At 41.0% G+C, this 20662-nt stretch overlaps 1 protein-coding gene across 1 annotated transcript; it reads right to left on the bottom strand.

Moving 5' to 3' along the window:
* Positions 1 to 1961: 1961 nt before the first annotated feature.
* On the bottom strand, positions 1962 to 15407 carry cpne4b (copine IVb). Its single transcript, XM_026300405.1, has 15 exons — positions 15229 to 15407; positions 12943 to 13122; positions 11128 to 11199; positions 10805 to 10879; positions 9661 to 9744; positions 9469 to 9558; positions 7686 to 7784; positions 7158 to 7244; positions 6970 to 7029; positions 6741 to 6874; positions 6452 to 6506; positions 6232 to 6283; positions 5504 to 5637; positions 4852 to 5088; positions 1962 to 2122 (listed from the first exon to the last, which is right to left on the bottom strand). Exons 1-15 carry the CDS (start codon positions 15397 to 15399, stop codon positions 1991 to 1993), a joined length of 1662 nt encoding a protein of 553 aa, XP_026156190.1. The 5' UTR covers positions 15400 to 15407; the 3' UTR covers positions 1962 to 1990.
* Positions 15408 to 20662: the final 5255 nt, after the last annotated feature.

Below are 20662 nucleotides of genomic sequence, written 5' to 3' on the forward strand. Positions count from 1 at the left end.
GTCCATTAAACTCTGCAGTGTTTTAACATTGTTGACGGTTTGATACAAATACAAACCCAGCAGGGACCTTTCTGTGTGGAGTTTGCATGTTCTCCCTGTGCTTGTGTGGGTTTTCTCCAGGTGCTCTGGTTTCCTCCCACAGTCCAAAAACATGTATGTCAGGTTGATTGGTGACTCTAAATTGCCCATAGGAGTGAGTGTGAGTGTGTGAGGTTGTTTGTCTCTATGTGGCCCTGTGATGGACTGGTGACCTGTCCAGGGTGGACCCCTGCCTTCCACCCAAAGAGAGCTGGGATAGGCTCCAGCAGATCCCTGTGACCCTGGTTAAGGAATAAGTGGGTATAGATGATGAATGGATGGATTTTATATTGTTCTACCATTTAAACATAAAAAATAGAGAATGATATTAGGTTTCAAAAAAGAAGAGGATTTTGCTCATTTTAAATGGTTTCTACCAGCCTTTATAAAACTGTTCCTCAGTCTCTCTCATTGAAATACCTCTGAAATCAGGAGGCTCATGAGGTGAATACTGATCTGGTCATCAGAGACTGAGGCACATAAGGAGTGTACTCTCAGGACAGCCCACCTTTCGTTTGCCCTAATCACCTGCATGGAGGTTAGCAAAACAACTTATCCTTGCATTTTAATGTCTGACTAGCAGAGAGAGAAAGGGAAAGAGAGTGAAATTCTGTAGGGCTGACAGCGTTATTTTTGTCTGTAGTAGAAGTACGTGTTGCAGTTTAAAGTATAGGGGAATGCTCATTCATCAGCACCAAGACCAAACAGGGCTGTCCATGAAAGAAAGAGATATGTGTGATATGTAATCTCAGTGAAGGTGTGCACATACATCTATTCAGTGGCAAACAGGGAGAGAAAAAAAACTGGAATGGAACTGGAACTATAAATAACAAGGTACCAAGTTTTTCCTCCAAAGTGTATGTCTGCACAGATACACACAAAGTTGTTTTTCTCCCCTTGGAGGAAAATTTTGTTTAACATAAATTTCTTGGATACCTGAAAAAACATTGGCCCTAATCACAACCTGCCTAACTACTGTGTACCAAACACCAAGCTCTAATTTCATAGTTTACCATGAGCCCCTCTTTTGTGACAGTGTGGACATAGTTATGTCCCCATAGTTAGGTAATTCAAGTATGCACACACATGCACACAAACATGAGATCGAACCAAATTGAGAAAACCAAAGTTTCTTTAATATAATCATCATGCAGAATACATAAAAAGTTGTTCAGCTCACAGATGAGTGTCTACCACATTGCTTAGCTATCCTCGTAAAACTCTTTACAATGTAAGAAGGTTATTAAGAAATTATTACAATTATTCAGTTAATTTCCATTTAGTAAAATCTCAAAAAAATCTGTAGAAAAAAACCCAAAACACCCGAGACAACCCTGAATGTCACTCAAATGACAGAGATACTTTATTTCATAACTAGCAAGCAGCTACTAGAGATTGGATATTAGCAGGTTTTGAATTATGCATGCATTTATGCAGTGCACTAACAGGGACACTACCGTTGCCATAAATAACATTTGCAATGCTAATTCTAAGCATTTCAGGCTATACAGTCACATCTTTTAGCTTTTCTGCACACAGATCTTTTGGTCTATGTACTTGCTAGTTACCTAAATAAGGTAAGAGTGTCATTTCTTTGGGTGGGCTATTGTCTGATCCTGCATGCTGGTTCAGAATACTGCTTGTATTTCTATAAACATCATTCAGATATGCAGTAGATATTAATAATTTCCCAAGTAATGCCACTGTGGCCAAACATGCAATAGTCATGAATGGAGTAGTTCAGATTTTTTTTTCACCAGAACAAGCTAATTCTCTGAGCTAGACTATTGTTAGTAGTATGAAATATGTTTGTATGTGTATATGTGCTTGTGCTTCTTGTATGTGTATATATATTATACAGTACATCATATATATATATATATATATATATATGTTTGCCAGAAGTCTATTGTCAGGGGCTGAAGGTTCTTGTGGATTCGTAGTCTGACATACACTTGGGTTTGATGCCTTTAGCATTGTAGTAATCCACCACCTGGTTAGGAACTTCAGCCAAAACACTCTTAGCCAGGGCGGCTGGGGAGGCCTGGAAATGAATATATATATAGAGAGAGAGAGAGAGAAAGAGAGGAGGAAAGAGGTCACAAATACACACACATGACCAGTCATGCGTGATTCTTGAATGCCAGCATTTACTGTTTAGTCCGACGCTGTCAAAGGTCTAGACCAGTGAGACTGATGTGATCAGACAAGCTCATTTGACAACTTCGAAACATCCCTGCTTTCACCTTTTTGTCCTCCAGTACCGAGCTCGGTTTCATAGGTATTTAAGCAAGAAAATGGCACAGGAGAAAAAAATGCAGCAGATCCTGTTACAGCCTATGCATAAAACACTTTTTACCATTAGACAGTTGCTGTATGAGGAAAACTAAAACCTGATGTAGTCCAGCTGTGTTTGCCCATATTCACTCTATGGATTTTGCTTTTATTTAAATGATTATAACTTCACTTATGGTGGATTGACATAGCTTAAAGAAAGCCTTTCAAAGTATTCATGAAAAGGGTATTCCTAGAAGGAACTACTATGCAAACACTGGACTTTTCTTATCATTTTGAATCATACTCAGGACACATTTTATTAAAAAAACTGAGACCTTGCCGTTTAGTCTATTGAAAGTTAAAGAAAGGTTATAATCTCAACCAAGATTTAAATATTTTATTGTACTCCGATTATGTCCTCCAGATATTTATCTTTAGGGGATGTGTTCAATATTTCACTATGTTGGAACGTCTAAGTGCCTGTGTATGACATTTCACCTGTTCACTTTTTTGTCTTATTTATACAATATATATACTATATATATTTATGCAATTCTTGATCACATTGTTTATGGGCTCAGTTCATGTCTCCTATAAAACAAGACTGCCAGATTGTAACCCAGCAGTAGTAATATAATATGACTTAGATAGTAAATCTATTTCATAAATTCAATAAGCTAAATGTTTTATTTTATCAGTGAACTTAATGTTTAATGAAGAATGTACAGACTAAAAACACAAGATGTTCATATACAGCAAAAGTACACACCACTATAATTAGTGAGTAAAGACCCTTATTGCAATGCATAAACAAACACACACATACATAATTGCACACACCCACTGGCCAACCACTTGTCTGCACAGGCACAGATACTGCCACACCACACGCTCTTCCAAATCCTCGCAGTCAGAGAGCCTGTCGTACTCCGTCTCACATAATTCCCCGAGACAATGCATCATCAAAGTGCCCCCCCCACACACACACACGCACACACACCCTCCTCCGCCTCCTCTCATTTCCACCCTACCTCCTGCTCCTCCGCTGCTATCTACCTGTTATCCCCCTCTCTGCCTGTCACACAGCTGCTCTGTCCTACTAATCCCTTCTGAAAAGAAACGACAGAGCAGAAAATCACCTCTCCACCTCTGTCACACACTCCCTCGCTCCCTTTTGTCTTTAGCTCTAGACTCCTATTGACCTCCCCTCCAACACCACCAACACCACCAGGGGGCTGACTCTCTCTCCACCCCTCTGTGCTGTCTCCCCATTCTTCCCTCCAGATTTACAGTATTCTTAACTTCTTCCCTCTGCCTGTCACTTTAAGTATGCACTTTTGATTCACGAAATGTTTCTTCTTGTATTTGCTGAGCAGTCACCTCACCTACCCGCACCCACACAGACATACCCTCTTTCTGTTTAGCAGCTGAGTAATTGGTTGACTTTTTATTCCAACCTGTCACAGACCAAACTCACCGTAACAGACACAGCCAAACAGCCTCTGTCAAAGCCAGGCGAAATTAATGCCATCAGAGACACGCACACAACGCAGTGACACACACGCGGGCAGTGTGTAGACAGCTGATCTGTTTTGACGAGGACACCAACTATATTATGCCCACACGGTCGCAGCCGCGACCCCCCTGGATACAGCACTTCTTACCACCCACTCCCTCAAACACACACACACACCTACATCCTGTTGAAATGTAGCTTTTTAAAATTCTGCTGCCTATTTGCTGCAAGTGAACAAAAAGAAAAGCCTAACTTATAACTATGCTGGTTATTGAATCTTAATACATTTAGGGTAATGACCACACCTGGTTATGAAACATCAAGTTCTGAAAGCTAATGAAGATAAGATCATCTGATGTATTAACTGAAGCAGCAAAGTTGTAGCTTTTATCAAGTGGTCAAATATTTAGCTACAATGCTGGATTTGACTCATGGGTTGCTATTTGCCTCCTACGGGATAAGTGATATAGCTAATGGATGGATACCAGTACAGGACAGTACCTGCAGTATTGCACTGGCATCAGTACTGAAACAGTTAAAGCCACACACCCTACTTATAGTCTTTATTCACTTTGTGGCCCTGATGTGAAATTTAACGTTTTATGAGTGGATATGCCTCTGTAGATGCTTCCAACATTTCTTATGCTCTTTAATGTTGTTATTCAACTTGAGAAAGCTTTAAGGTTTTAAAGTAAACATGCTTGGTATTCACTATAGTTATGCTGGCTGTGAGGAAGTACAAAGTACAAAAATAGCTGAGAAATCGCATCTACTACAAAAATATGTTATAAAACTAATTTTGCTGCTTTTTTTTTTTTTTTACTGTAGTGAACTATCTGCACATCTTGATGTTTCCTGATTTCTCCAGGGAATTTGTCACATTTTCTGACCTGAATGCATTTGCTGACGTTCTATGTTTTTTCCAGATATGCAGGACTTCTACCCTCAACCCATCACCCATTTGCCCCACTGCCACCCACATGTTTGAAGTCCTTGAAGGGGACGAACTGGACGATGTCACGAAGGACAGGCTCGCCTTTGGGTGAACGCAGGATCCCGTCGTCCCCGTCCAATATCTGCATGTCTGTGAAGTCTGCGTTGCCCACGCCGACAATGATGACGGACATGGGCAGGTGGGAGGCATGAACGATGGCCTCCCGTGTGTCTGCCATGTCGGTGATGACGCCGTCTGTCAAGATCAGCAGGATGAAATATTCCTAATGGGATGGAAGCGGGAGGGGAGAAATCAGTGGGTAAAAAGGGGAGTAAATGGGAGGTAGGAGTACATATTAAATGAATTTTATGTTTTGACAGTGGCTTCTTGTAAGGGACTAATTTGAATAAAAGTCATTCTAATCCACTAGAGAGCCAGAGAGAAGCAGAAGGCATTAAGGCGGAGAAGAATTTGTCCTCTAAAACTTGACTGGAATTGAATTAATATCAATCACCCCCCTCCCCTTCAATTCATCTATTTGCTCTTCTTTGTCTTTTTGCTCCTCTGATGTGTCGGTTTTTATCTTTTTATTGCTATTTGTCTTTCCAGCATACCAGTGCAAACACAAACAGTCACAACAACAGGAAAGAAATGATATAGACTTTCTTTTTTTATATCTTTCTCAATTTCACTCTCACCATGGCCTCTTTGGTGTGCATCTCCTCTGAGGCAGCCGAGGCCACTTTCTGGATAATTGGGGCAATGTTGGTGGGCCCATACAGCTGAATCTTAGGGAGGCAATTCTGATAGGCCTCCACCACACCTTGGATCCCTGCAACACACATGTGGAGTTTTTTTTTTTTTTCTTGTTTGTTGTCCTGTCTACTTGTCTATATATTCTACTGCAATGACCTTGCCAAGTCAAAGTTCTTGTACTTGTAAATATCTGCTAAAACAAATCAGATTCGGTGCATGTGATTGCACTCCAAGGTGACTGGGCATTTTTCAGAAAGCATTCTTTCATAGTCCACACAAACACAAGGTGACACACACACACACACACACACACACACACACACACACACTCCTTCATGACGGGAATGCAGCTATGTGGGGAGCACAGCGCAGAAGCCCATTTCACACATACAGATTAGTGTTGTTTTTCTCTGTATCTTAGAGCCTGAAATACTTCCTGCAGAATAGTGACAAATCTCCCAGCTGCATGTGTGCGTTTGTACCTAAGTGTGTGTGTGTGTGTGCGCATGTGGATGAAAGCGAGTGTGAGGATAGATATAGAGAGAAAAATATGGGACTGACAGTGACAGAGAGATGAGAAGCGTGCTGCAGCGATACTTTAGGATTGTTTTGGTCCTGCGATGTCTGTGATGCCCCTAAGTAAAGTGTGCATGCGTGTGTGGGAGCTCACCAGCACATTCAGGATTGTCCTCATCGAAGTTCACAGCGAAATCATGTGAAACCTTCGAGTATAGAACACAGGGCTTTTCACTGCCATGGCAAACCAAACATCTTCAGTCTAATTTACAGGTTGACAGATGCATTTTCCTTTCATGGTGATCAAAAACAAGCTGTGCTTCCGAAAGAGATCTAAAATCTGCACCTATAAACAGCCATCCCATATGTCCTACCTTAAAGTCAGGTGGTATCAGTGCTCCAAAACCAAATGCTGGGAACATTTTATCACTGCAGAAAAAGAGATACACGATTTATTGTAAAAGATGAAAAAATGTACAGAGGCAAGGACAAGTTATGAATAAAATCTGTGAAATTTATAAAACTGTTTACCTATAAGTATATAGAAATCCCTTTTTGCAACCTTTCATCAAAGGTCAGAGGAAAACTCTGTGTGTGTCTGTTTGGATGTGCATGACTGTGTGTCAGCGTTAGCTAAATGATGATTGATGAAGTGGTGATTACCTGTCATAGTCTTGGCAGATCTCCCCTACAGCCACCAGCGCTTTGAGGTACTCATTGGGCTGGTAGGGGTGGATATAGTGGAGAGAGCAGCTGTTTCTGGGATCTCCGTTGGATGCTGTGAAGTCTATTGCCACCTGGGACAGAAACAGAATACAGCATCAGTGGGCACAAACAAACAATGACATGATCCTGTAAATACTGAGGATGTTGAAATGTTGAGAGAGCTTACTGTGAACTGAATTTGGCAGCCTCCCATGATGTAATCCAGGAAGGAATACATTTTAATGATCTGAGAGTGAAAACACTGAAATTTAGGTTCACTAGATATGAAAAGATACATTTTTAGTCTTTATTGACCCATAAGGAACAGATTTGGAGAAAGGAAATGGATATAAGACTGATATTGTATTACTTCACCTTACAATGGTTGAGAATAACAACACCAGAGTTTCTATAATTCTTCTTCTTCATCTGATATTTAGGGTTGATGCACTCCCACTGAATCTAGGAAACCAGACACACACTCACGTTTAATGTTGGTGGTGCAGCTTTGGGTGTGGTGTGAATATGAAATGAGTGTAATTACACATTCATCACACAAAAGTGTAAAACTAAACAAAAATAGCGCCTGCGGACAGATTCCAAACCACAAACGTATTTCCAGTATGGACAATGTCGGGAAAACCCAAGAGTGTTTAAAAACAGCCTAATTGAATGTAACCCAGAGGCATTTCACTAAAGCACAAACACCACAAGAAATATAAAATGTGAAATAAAATCATTCTTGCAAATGAAGATGTATTTATTATTGTATAGATTCTTCTTGGTAGCTGCCCATATCCTTTTACAGAAAAAAAACATGAGACAGACTGTATGTGTAAAAATTGTGCAAACAAATACATTGTTAATGCATTTTCTCCACATGGCTTGAGTTTGTGTGTTTACCTGTTTGCCCTCCTGCTCTGCCCTCATCTCCTTAAAAGTGGTCTGAAACTCCCCAATAAAGTCGTGTTTTCCATTAGAGTCCCAGTCCCAAACTGTGCACTGGAATATAAGGAGCACACAGCCGTTCAGTTAGAGCGCAGCTGCGGCCGTCACCTAAATGCACACAAACACATGCACTCACAGGCATGCAGGGAAATGCCATGCTGAATGATTGATAAGGTGGTATTAGTGGGGGGGCAATGGAGCGGTGAAATATTAATCTGAGGCTGCTGAGAGGGACGCGGCTTAAGAGGCAGGTTCATGTTTATGAATGTGTGTGTGTTTAGTTGAAACAGTTTGTTTCTCTCAAAGGAGCTACTAGACAAGATAAATGGGCTTAATCAGTGGTGAAATGTGACGGTCGAGGCTTAGCACATCATAAACAAACAAGCCTATAATTTCAAAAGGTGACAGGAGGTATTGGCCCGCAGTGTGTACAATCAATAAAATTCAATAGCAGTGGTCAATAGAGACGTACACTCCAACACACACGCAGAAAACTGCTTCCACCTTTAACACAGGTTTAATTGCTGTGAATGAGTCATTTCGCTTTAGAGCTTTGTGACCTTCTTGTCTGAGGTCACCCAAGCAACTAGAGATCAGAACCAATCCAACAAGACCTGATTAACAGCAACGACCAACAGTAATCCCCTTATTTCCTGTCTCCTCCTCAAGCTTCCAAGAGCCTGTACCTGAAGTGTGCGTGTCTTTTTTTTGCCTGCCTGTGCGATCATTTGTGGACCGTATGTGCATCTGTGTCTTTGACACTGAGCAAACACCCAATTTTTTTGCAGCCACTTCAAGCTGCTGAGAGCTGTGGGAGAGCGTAATGAAAAAATGAAGAACCTCGGTTCCATTCGCTGAATACTAACTGCTGGATGTCGAGGGAACGACCAACAGAGGGACAGAAAGAAAAGTAAAGAGGTGGAGAAACTGCTAAGGAGAAATACAAAGGGGAGAGACAACCAGACACTGCAGAGAAGGGTTATGCATTTATGTACTGGTCAGTTAAGAGCTTGGTGAAAAGGAAGCTCTAGTCTGAATAGAAATCTCTGCTGTGCCATTTCTCACTATAGCTCTGATGCTTCAAACAGGTAGCCCTGGAAACCATAGTCGATGGCACGCATGAGCGTGCATGTGTGAATGTGCAAGCCCTTTCTCCTGCTGTCAGGAGCCATGCAGAGTTAAGATGCCTCTGAATATTTAATGAATGAGCTCATGTTTATTCATGATGGAATAACTGTTTGCAGTTGGTGTATGGCCACATATATTCTGTCCAGCAGCGGTGAGAGGTTAGGATGACCACTGAGCTATTTTACACCCACCCAGGTTTATAACTATCACAGTTAGTGGTGTTACAAAAGGCAGCCCCATGACCTGAGCTCAACTTCCTGACTTGAGGAAGAAAATTAAAGGAGATGACTGAGGCTGATTTGTGATTTGCTCACGTTGTTCGGTTTCAGTTAAATCCTTGTGGGTATGTGGCACTCAGGCAATGCCTATGTTTTACAAATCTCATCATTTGTATGCTGCACCAAAAGCAAAGCATCCTGAAAAGAAATACCTGCAGGCCTTCGGGTGCTGTTTGGGCCTCAGCACTTTAAGTGTGCATTGTGTCTCACTGGGGAAGCTTAAATAATGAAGGAAGCTGTGGCCAAGACTTTGTCATACTGAGTTTGTTGCAGATTGTGTTAAAAAAATGATGTTGGCCATCTGCTAAAAATAGATACAGTTGGATACTCACCTTTAGCTCCCTGTCATGGTCACCGCTACAGAGTGTGTTGAAGGAAACTTTGAAGGATTTCCAAACTGGGCTCAGGTTGTTCATGACCGTCTGTGGAAATACAATACACAATACAATAAAACCAGAATTATTCGTAATCACAGATGTGAGGTAGTCAGCTACATCTTTATTGTTTTGTGTTTGCATAATTACCTCGGTCCTGTGCACGAGCGACTCAGTTCCGTCGTCGTTTATTCTAAAAATCTCCAGGAAAGGGTCTGATTTGCTGAAGAAATCCTTCAGAAAAGAAAGGTATAAGGTATGAGTATATATGGAATGAAATATAAGGTATTGTCTCAGAGCTGCCTCTGATCACCTTAAATCATTCATACGCTAAGTGAATCATTATTTCACCCCTCTTTACTCTCTTTCTTTGCTGTTTCTTCCACTCATCCTCATCTGGTCCTCTCCAATTTATCCACCCCTCCTGCACTTTTTTCCATCTTTCCCCTAAGGCACAACTTGTTTGGATTAGTCATCCATGGCCGTGCATGTGTGCGTGTGCGAGTGGAGGCTGAAAATTAATATAGTTATCTGTGTGTGGTGCGGTGTGGGGAGATAGGAGGGGGTTACTGGGGGAGGGGAATGCCCACCTATCTCGCCAGGCCTCTTTCAGTCCCAGATTGTATTGTGCATGAGTTGCTTCATCATCAAGTCCCATAACCCCTCCACCCACATAATTAAACACACATTGCGAGTGCCCTCTACTTTGCTGTAGCCAGTTGGGGGAGCAGCACCACCAAGAGGGACATCAGTCGGATCAACAAACTGATCCGGAAAGCAGGACACATTATTGGCAGGGACATGGAGACGTTCGAGTCAGTGAGGGGCAGGAGGACACTGGACAAACTGCTCTCCATCATGGACAATTCTTCACACCCACTTCACCAGATCATAGAGGGTCACAGGAGCTCATTCTCCAACAGACTCATCCAGCTCCTCTGTCACAGTGAACGGTACAGGACTTCGTTCATACCGTTCTCCATCCTTCTGTTTAATAACTCCCCCCTTTGCAGCAGATGACTCCACCATCCTCCACCACAGTCTCTTCTGTGGTGTTGACTATGTATGTTTGTATATAGTGTATATTTACTTCTATATCTGTGTATATTGCACATATTCAAGTGTGTCTGTATGTAACTGAGCTACTGTGACCAAGGAATTTCCCTTGTGGACCAATAAAGTTTATCTAATCTAAATCTAATAAACATACAGATGTATGACAGAAAACACAGATATAAATATATATGTGTATGTATATATATATATATATATATATATGCACAGTTGCACAAACCTTGTCATCTAGTTTACGAGCGCTGAAGGAGAGTTCAACGTAATCATCATTACCAGACAACTCCTCTGCTGTCACCTTTATGGGAGGGGAGCGGGAGAAGGGGAAGAGGGGCAGGGCAGACAGAGACAGAGGTAGAGAGAAGAGAGGTAGAGAAGGAGATGAGAGAAAATTAGATGGAAATGAGGAGCTGAGCAGATTGAACAGGCAACATCATCAAATTAATTATCTTCTGAGTGTCTGAGTGCAAGAGGTGGTGTACGTGTGTGACTTTGGCATATGTGTGTAGCTGAGTCGGGCTCAGTTCTTCAGAAACAGTATCGTACCGTTATGGAAGACTTTCCAGCGGTGTTTCCCTGCTTCAGTAGAGCTTTGGTCAGTTTCCTCTGTGAGACGATCTGAAACAAACAGAGACTCCATACATGTCATCCAGCGTTTCACTTTGCTCATGTTGACAAGACAAAGTTGGTGAAATCTACTGGGTGTCAACCACCAAAAGAATAAGCTGCAAAACGTTGCAGAGTGGGGTGTTGATTCTCAGTCGAATCAGTAGCACCACCTTAAACGTGAAAGGACTCGTTTGATTCAGTGTTAATCCATCCATCCATCTTCTATACCCGCTTTTCCTGGCTCAGGGTCACGGGGATCTGCTGGAGCCTATCCCAGCTCTCTCTCGGGTGGAAGGCAGGGGTACACCCTGGACAGGTCACCAGTCTGTCGCAGGGCCACATATAGACACACAAAGACAGACAACCACACACACTCACTCCTACGGGCAATTTTAGAGTCACCAATCAACCTAACATGCATGTTTTTGGACTGTGGGAGGAAACCGGAGTACCCGGAGTAAACCCACGCAAGCACAGGGAGAACATGCAAACTCCACACAGAAAGGCCGGGATTCGAACCCACGACCTTCTTGCTGTGAGGCAACAGTGCTAACCACTCATCCACCATGCCCTTCAGTGTTAATATAAAATGTTTTTTTACATCAGAGGAAATAATGCTTTCATACAATTTAAACCTGCAATAACACATTTTTGGCCTCTTGGGGGAGACCAGAAGGAAGCAGTAGTATTTTTAAATATTTTCACTGAAAACAGCCTCCTACAGCTCATCACTAGAACTAGACACCTTCATGCACTTTATTGTAAATATAAAAAATATTGATTATAACTTCTTTAAATATCTATACCTTCACAACATAGTATATCAAATCTCAAAACAGGGGTTTTTATTATCATAGCAATTACTTTTTGTTTCTTTTCAGAATGTTGCTGTTCACACCCAGAAACTTCTCTGGCTCTTCTTCCATGTCTTTTATCTCAGTTCTCCCAGCTATTCTAAATCCCCCATCTTGACAATGAAAACATGATTCCAGTGGAAACCAACATGTTTTACTCCCCTCCATTGCCGTCTGGACCTTAAAGCTATGAGCTGCTGACTTCTTTCCATTCCATATGACAGTTGGTAATTCCCTGAAACCAACTTATCCAACTTGGTATTGAGCACTACTGCAATTCCAATATTTACTTTAAAGACTCTTGGATGTTAAGTGAAGAATGAAAATAAAGCAAATCTTTAAATATTGATTAAAACTTTATTTTAAAGAAGGGCAGTAATACCTTTAGGTGAGCAACAAGGTCATATGCAATAGCATACACACCTATAAATGCTTTAAAAACACGGTGTGACACACCCTCAGGGCGTTGCAGAATTAAGAACTCAAGGACAGTGAAAACACAGTGTAATTGCAGATGGTGAGAGTAACCAAACATAAGTGAAAAGATCACATTAGCATTCCATCCACAGCTAACACTGGTCTCACTAATCTTAAAGTTGCTCTTTCACCCTAATTAAAGCAGACATTACCTGATACATCCCAACAAGCTCAAGGGACTTTACAATGGATTATATATTTCAGCTTGTTATTCTTATACTCAAACCATGCAGGCTGCATTCATACATGTATAGGACTGACACAGCTGCACACTGATAAAAACATACTGGTTAAATGCAATTTGGTGGTTATAGCCACACACATTTCTGGTTCATATGGTGAGCACACGCAAACCATTATATGAATCTCTCCCACATGTATACAGACTGCGATGCATTGACCAATCAAATGGTGCGCTAACCTGTCCTAAGGTGCACTCCATGGCTCCCAGGAAGTCAGCATCGCGGAGGCCATTGTTGCCAGAACTGATGTCATGAAGTTCAAAGCGAAGCCTCTGGACCTCTTCAAAGTAGTAATCCACCAGGAAGATCTTGGAGAAAACTGGGCTGCTGCTGCTGCGGATCACTTCTGTACGGTCCACCTGCAAACACACACGTGCAATGAAAACACACAGGGATCAGAGAGCATGGAGGCAATTCTAACGCAAATGAAGATACACAATTAATGCTATTATTGTTTGGCTTGGATTTACTTTGTTATTTTACCTTTTAGATATTTCTGTATAAATCAGTCAATTTTGTTCTCTTTATACTCCAATTAATGAATATTTTGTTAGGCTATCCCATTGTTGATTAATAATATTTTTAATCAGTAATTAATCAGTATTTATTCAACACTTTTCATCCCCAATTAAAGTTAGTGAACTACTTTATATCTATTTCTGACACCAATGAGGTCTTTAATTATAAGTTGAAATAAATATTAAACTTCATATGTTGTGTTACTTTTATATGAAATACTTTTATTTTTCTTATGGTAAGGGCCCGTCCATGTAAAGCTAATGTTTTCTCAAACTGTGCTATTTTATTGATTCCATTTATATCAAGTGAACTGAGGTACAAGGATTTGAGTCAACCACACTGCTACTGTGCCTTGTTTGGGACTTCAGCAGACCTTTCAGCATTGCAGCAATTACCACAAACAGTCATTACCCCATTGTTTACGCTTATCAGCTTGAGAATTGGGATTATAGATTTTTCTTAATGGCTAAAAATCACACAAGCTGTTTGACTATATAGAAAAGCATCAATGGTTTTAATATTGATTTCACATTTTTTCTCTCTAACTGCCTGACATAGAAAGGAATAAAAGCCAAACAAAAGTCTATCTCAGTACTGCCAAGAAAACCTATCCAACACTAGCAGCAACAACTGGGTCTCTTTTATTGTTAATATTGGCACAAGCACATCTACAGAGACAAAAGTGACTCGAAGTACATACAAACATAGAGATTTGGCCTTTTTTGACACTTACCTCAATGGGCTGGCATCTCATTAAAACAAAAAGAATCATGAGCACACAAACACACACACACACACATATAAGCCCAGTGGTTTAAATTCTCTCTCTCAAGCAATTATTCAATTAAGAAACTCTGAAGGGCAGTGATAACATTTGTACATTTCCACACTACAACAAAGGGGCTTATCGTAACACATACATACACATTTACACACATAGGCAGCCCAAAATCACTTTTTCTGGTGTCTCCGTCTCAAAAGAAAGAATAATGCTGCACTTCTTACTGAGCACTTGATCTGGAAACACAGTGGAAATGGTATCTGTGTGTGTGTGTGTGTGTGTGTGCATGTGTGTGTGTGTGTGCATAGTGGTGCCTTTGTGCCTGTGACAGTGTATGTGAGTGTCAAATGTGCAAATCCACATAGATGTTTGTACATCTGTTAGTGTGGGTCTCTGTAGCACTGAATGTGTGAGAATGTGCATGGATGCGTGGGTGTAAGTACATATTTTAAAGGAAGGCAGGACACTCAGCATGTGTCTGTCCACTGTCTTGCAGAGATTAAAATGCTAAAAAATAAATTCTAGAGTGATAATTTTCCATCTATTTGACCTATATTACTGTGCACAATGAGCCCAATAAAATTGCCCATAATTCTAGTAGCTTGGTGCTCTCATTGTTTTCAGTATTATTTGAGAGAGCTAAGATTAGCTTAGACATAACGGCACTTATACACCCCTTTTTAAATGTTTTGAATCAAAAGCATTTGATTGGATAAATACAATCTGTCTGCAAAAGTTATTATTTTTTCTGCCGTCTGTGACGATTAGCATTCATAATTTAAAAGAAACGAATACAACCCGCAATCACATCTCTGTATGACAGCCAAGGGCCTTGATTACACATAATAATTTAGTCAAACATGAATTCAATTCAATGCTTCAATAATTTCAAGTGCTCTCTGAAAAAAAAAATTAAAAGGAATAATCTGTAACAGAATGTGAAAAGTAGATAAAGAAACTTTTCACTCTTGTACATCTCATACTGGTAATCAGGCTATTTACAAAAAATCTATCAGTTGTATTAGCTTCATGCACACATGCCTACAGTTCTCATCAATTTTTTTTTTTACTGTTATCAAATACGTGTTGTGTGAGCTGACTCTTTCAGCACACCTTCATCTTCCAGCTATGCATCTCCCCCTCTCATCCCACCCCATTACTATACCTCAAACCACTGCCCGTGCGACTGCATTTTCAGTACCACACAGGGGTCAGGTTTGGAGAGGGCGTCGCGGTCCGAGATCCCCCGACAGGCAACTCTCAGCTCCACTTTGGTCAGGCACGGAGAGCTGATGAAGCCCAGCGTGGCCTCGGCAGACTCATAGATGTTACTCATGTTGAACACACAATTACACACTGAAAGGAGGAGGAGTGAGAAGAAAAGATGGGTTTAGTTTGGAGATAGATAGATAGATAGATAGATAGATAGATAGATAGATAGATAGATAGATAGATAGATAGATAGATAGATAGATAGATAGATAGATAGATAGATAGATAGATAGATAGATAGATAGATAGATAGTATGCACTGCAGTTCATTTAAGCTGCTGTTTGCGTTGACATGAGCAGATGCAATGGCCCTGACTAAGCAGACAGTCGCCAAAGTGTTCAAGGTCAGGACTGTGAAGCTGCACTTATAATCCCGGGCAAGCTCCCCAAATACAAACACACTATACAATTTAAACACAAACACACACAATCATGCACTTACACTTATATATGCCAACATACGTTAGCACATTTCAACATGTGATATACCGGTTAACAAAAACCTGCACATTCAAACACACACATGCTCACACACACATATATATAGAGTGAACTATGCTGAGTGACCAGAACAAATCGTTAAGTTTCCGCTCAGGTTTCTGCAGAGCGTATTGTGTTCGTTGTCCCTAAATAGAATAATGTCAAGCATATAATCACTGCATCACAGATGTTTTCTCCTGTGAAAATGGGAAATGAATTATGTATAAATCACATCTTACATTAAAGTTTCCAGTGTAAAATTATCTGTTGTTTGTGAGAATGCATCTTAATTTAAAGTGAGGAAATGTTGCATGCATCTTTTAGTAGCATTTCCACACAGAAATAAGTCCGTATGGCATACACATGGCAATAACATTTAATAGGTAACAAGGGATAAGCCTCTTCATCTTAAAGGGCCCACAAATCCATCAACCGCCATTCAGGTGTTTTACATCATTCTGCTTGGTAGACTCAGAACTGTGTGGGAGTGGGCACACTCAGCTTGACTGATATCTTCCTCACTTTCCTTTCAGTTTTGCTGCTCCCTTGTGGAAGTTACACCTTTATAGTTCATAATAATACACCAACTTTAGTAATCGCACATAATTCCGAGCATAACGCCACCCACCTCTGAATTGAAATATAACTCTAATCACCTTGACGTAATGAAAGGCCCTGTGTGGGTATGCAGGATCTTTAAAGGGATAGATCAGCATATAGAGAAAAATGTTTTTTTGTTTTTTTTTGTCTAGGCCTGTTTAATATGAAGCTGCAGCCAGACTCAGTTAGAGGTAGCTTAGCAATTAAGACAGAAATCTGGGGAAACAATTAGTCTGGCTGTCTAAAGATAACAAAATCTGCCTACCAGCACCTGAAACACCATCATACTGTATCTCATGTGATAAATAATTAGGTGTAAAAATTGTGACATATTAGTGAGATTAAGAAGTGTTGAAAGGCAGATTTTTTTTTTTTTTTACCATCCAGCTGTTTCTAACCAAATCAGCTTCCAGCTGGTAGCTTTAATTTAACAAACCAAGTGGGCAGGTTTCTTTCTCTGAATGCGTTAAAACTTACTAACAGTACACTCAATAATAGTAATTAATTTCCAAACAGTCTTTTTAATAAAAGGTTACAAGGTTGATAATTTACTCCAAGCTATAAATGCACTGGGAACATTGTATTGTTGTATATTTAATGCATGGGTCCATTTTTCCTGAGCATATTGTACATGGAACACTGGACTGAAACCTCGAGTACCCTCAAGTCTATAGTCCAAACTAAAGGACAACCGCAGGTCTGTTGTGCTAGATGTTACAAACTGAATATTAATGCCGTGGTCTAGTAGTATCATCCTTTGGGAGTGAAGCTGTTGGAACTGGGTCTGACTCTGACCTGAATCTCTCTCTCTCTCTCTCTCTCTCTCTCTCTCTCTGTCTCTCTTCCATAATTCATGTTCCATGTGTGTGTTGGCTGGTGGTAATTATTTTTAGCTGAGCATACTGAATAAGACATATATAGACAAATGGGTGTGGACAGAGGCACCTGACAGGTATGTGACATACAACAGGCCTGTGTAGGTGCCGTGTGGTTAGTTGTGTTTTTATATACGCCCATATGGGTGGCGGTTCATTGCTAACTGTGTGTGTGTGTGTGTGTGTGTGTGTGTGTGTGTGTGTGCGTGTGCGTGTGTGTGTGTGTGTGTGTGTAAGTGTGTGCGGGCAGCAGCAGATGTCTGTCTGTTCCGGTTGACAGCAGATGACACTGATAGTGACAGCCTATGTGGAAGATTTCTCCAGCCAGAGCTACCATATAAGAGCTGTGTACAGAATGTGCCTTCACAGTACAAACGGAAGCTGTCACATGTGTTGCTCATTGCCAGAGGTGACAATCAATTTACATATCACACTTCATCACAGGAGCATGTGGCTTCTTGGGGGGGGGGGACAGGAAGGTTTAAGTATGACTGTCCTTACTTTGACTACATTTGATCTTTTTTTTCCCCTCTTGTCACAAGGTATGTTTCAAATATTTATGTCTCCCTGTTACTGCACATAGAAGCTACCGCCACAAACAGAACAACCTGCTGAACAAGAAGCTAAATCTTTCTAACAAACTGGTTTGTGTGAGCTGAAATTGATGTACAAATCAAAATAATGCCCTGACAAATGGAATAGTAATAATTGATTGCAGCGTGGTGAAAGACGTCTTTAAATCATTCCAAGGCCCATCACTGTGTGCTCTTATTTTCCACACTGTCGTTGCTCAGAGCTCAACTGACATGACCCGTTAATTTATGTCTCAATGTGTCGCCCGTATGTGAGCGTGTCTCTTCACGCATGTACAGGTGTATGGCAGCATTAAATAAAACTCTCTGCCCTATATATAATATTTGTCATGACAGGTTACAGCGATGTGCTCTGAAAGCACATGAAAAGATTGGACACATAAAAGGTAGCTGGGTCTGAGAAAAGACGTAGAGGAGTATCAGAAGTGAAGCAGTCTGGTGTTGCAAACACAGAGTGTTATTAGAGTTGACGGAAAGAGGGAGAACCAGTGAGAGTGAGGGAGGCAGGGGTTGTGAGAGAGGGGATTAGAGCTGGAGTGAGAAAAAGAGCTGGAGAAAAGGCAAGCAAAGAAGAGTGAATGAAAGAGACACGAGAGAGGAAAAGCAAGAGGGACAGAGGCTGAAGTGGATAGCCCCCTCTTATAGGGCTTATTTTAGCACTCTAGCTGAATAAAAATAAAGCAGGGGTTTAGAGTGACCAAGGTGTTTTCCAATATTTTCTCAAATAAATCACAAATCTCAAGTCCCTGTAGATTTCTTTAGAATAATATTTTTGTTGCCATATCATTGTCTCTCTCTCTCTCTCTCTCTCTCTCTCTCTCTCTCTATATATATATATATATATATATATATAGATAGATAGATAGATAGATAGATAGATAGATAGATAGATAGATAGATAGATAGATAGATAGATAGATATACCCTAAAGTATAGTTTATACACCTATAAAGTCACACAACCAGTTAAAACAACACATAAGTAGCTGCTTATTTACACCTTATGATGCTGTACTAGGATAAAAACATCTAATGGCATCACATCATTTCTAAGACAATCCAGAGAAAAGGGTGAAATATTTGGAATAGTACATCTCTCATGCACCGTGTAAGACATGCAGCATCCAGGATGTTCTTGTTTCCTGCAGTGAGAAAACTCACCTCAACGACCTGGAGAAAAGACCCGAGCGGAGCAGAAGAACTTCGCCGCCGTGTACTTGATAATTACGGATACCTCGCCGCCTCCGGACCCATCTCCCTCTTTTCACCTTCTTTGTCTATATGTTTTCCTCAATCCCCTACACTGCAGAGCTCGCTGGGTTTGGCGCTCACAGCCAAGCAGAGCTGATTTCTAACTCCCACAGGACGAGTGCGGTGAGGCTGCGCTCCGTGCGCCTGGGTACACTCTGGGTGAAAGATGGGGAGGAGGAGGAGGACGGTGCGCCACTTAACTGGAGTTTCTAATCCGCTGGCTCCATCGGGGGCCGCAGAGAGCGCACCTTACCCAGGGACCAGTGGCCTCGCAACACAGTGTGTCAGCGCCATCTAGTGGTTTTCACTGCGAACTGACACTTATAAAACGGATTCTTCCTCTTTGATTGGCTGCGATACGCATCAGTGGTTTTATAATAAGCGATGACCGCACACCTGAGACCAAATGGTGGTTAATTTAAAGTTCAGGGTGTACCCACCGCATTTATTGGTTCAGATAAATTTAAACCGCTTGAAAACAGGTTACTTAAAAATAGAAATAATAAGAAAATAACGGATATCATAGGTTAACTTTTTATTTTTATCGTTTGACACTGTGTGTGCATTAGTTCCCAAATGTTTTACAGTTCAGATTTAGTCAGTTTTAGTATCAGGTTACCAGTCACCTCTTATAGGAAATAATCAAAATTAAAGGTGTTCTACAAATAAACAGGCTACTGATGGATTGTTACTGTGCTTAAACTACTTCAACGTCAACCTAAATTAGTTTATTTAAATAAATGTAGGCTTCTTATGATTTATATAAGCATTACTTTGGGATTTTAAAATTAATTTCTTGGTATTATTTTGGGCAGAACGGTGGTTGAGTGGTTAGCGCTGTTGCCTCACAAAAGTACAAGAATATGAGAGTGTGTGAGGTTGTTTGTCTCTATGTGGCCCTGTGATGGACTGGTGACCTGTCCAGGGTGGACCCCTGCCTTTCACCCAAAGAGAGCTGGGACAGGCTCCAGCAGATCCCTGTGACCCTGGTTGGGAATAAGCGGGTATAGATGACAGTATTATTTTGTCTAGTGATTTTGCTCATTATCTCACCTTCTAATATATCTTATGCATTTGAAATGCATCCATTTTCCTCCAAGGTATTACAGGTTTATCCAGATCCTGTAGGCTTAGGCCCGGTGCCACATTACTCATAAATCAAGGCACTGATTTGAGGCAATGTATTAAAGAGGATATTTTGTTAGCAATGGATTTGTGTGGCTCAGTGGGCCAGGTCATGCATGCACATCATTTTATAAAATGCTATAATGTTTATAATAGACAAGGCTTTTTGGTCCATTGTTTATTTATCAGCCCTAATTATAACAATCAAAAATGCCCTGTAGCCTGTTTATTGCAGCTGTGTTTTTGACTTGAAGAGCAGACTCCCGAGCACACGGCTTGGTGTGGTCCAGATTTGTCACTTCATGGATGAGATCATGTCATGTCTGCGGCTGAGAGCCCAGCTCTGTGCGGGCGGACCACGCCCCGGCCCCGGCGTGCGGTGCACCAGGCTAGGTTAGCTCGCA

The sequence above is a fragment of the Mastacembelus armatus genome, chromosome 11 (genome assembly GCF_900324485.2).
Source record: "Mastacembelus armatus chromosome 11, fMasArm1.2, whole genome shotgun sequence".
In the NCBI taxonomy this organism is placed as follows: domain Eukaryota; kingdom Metazoa; phylum Chordata; class Actinopteri; order Synbranchiformes; family Mastacembelidae; genus Mastacembelus; species Mastacembelus armatus.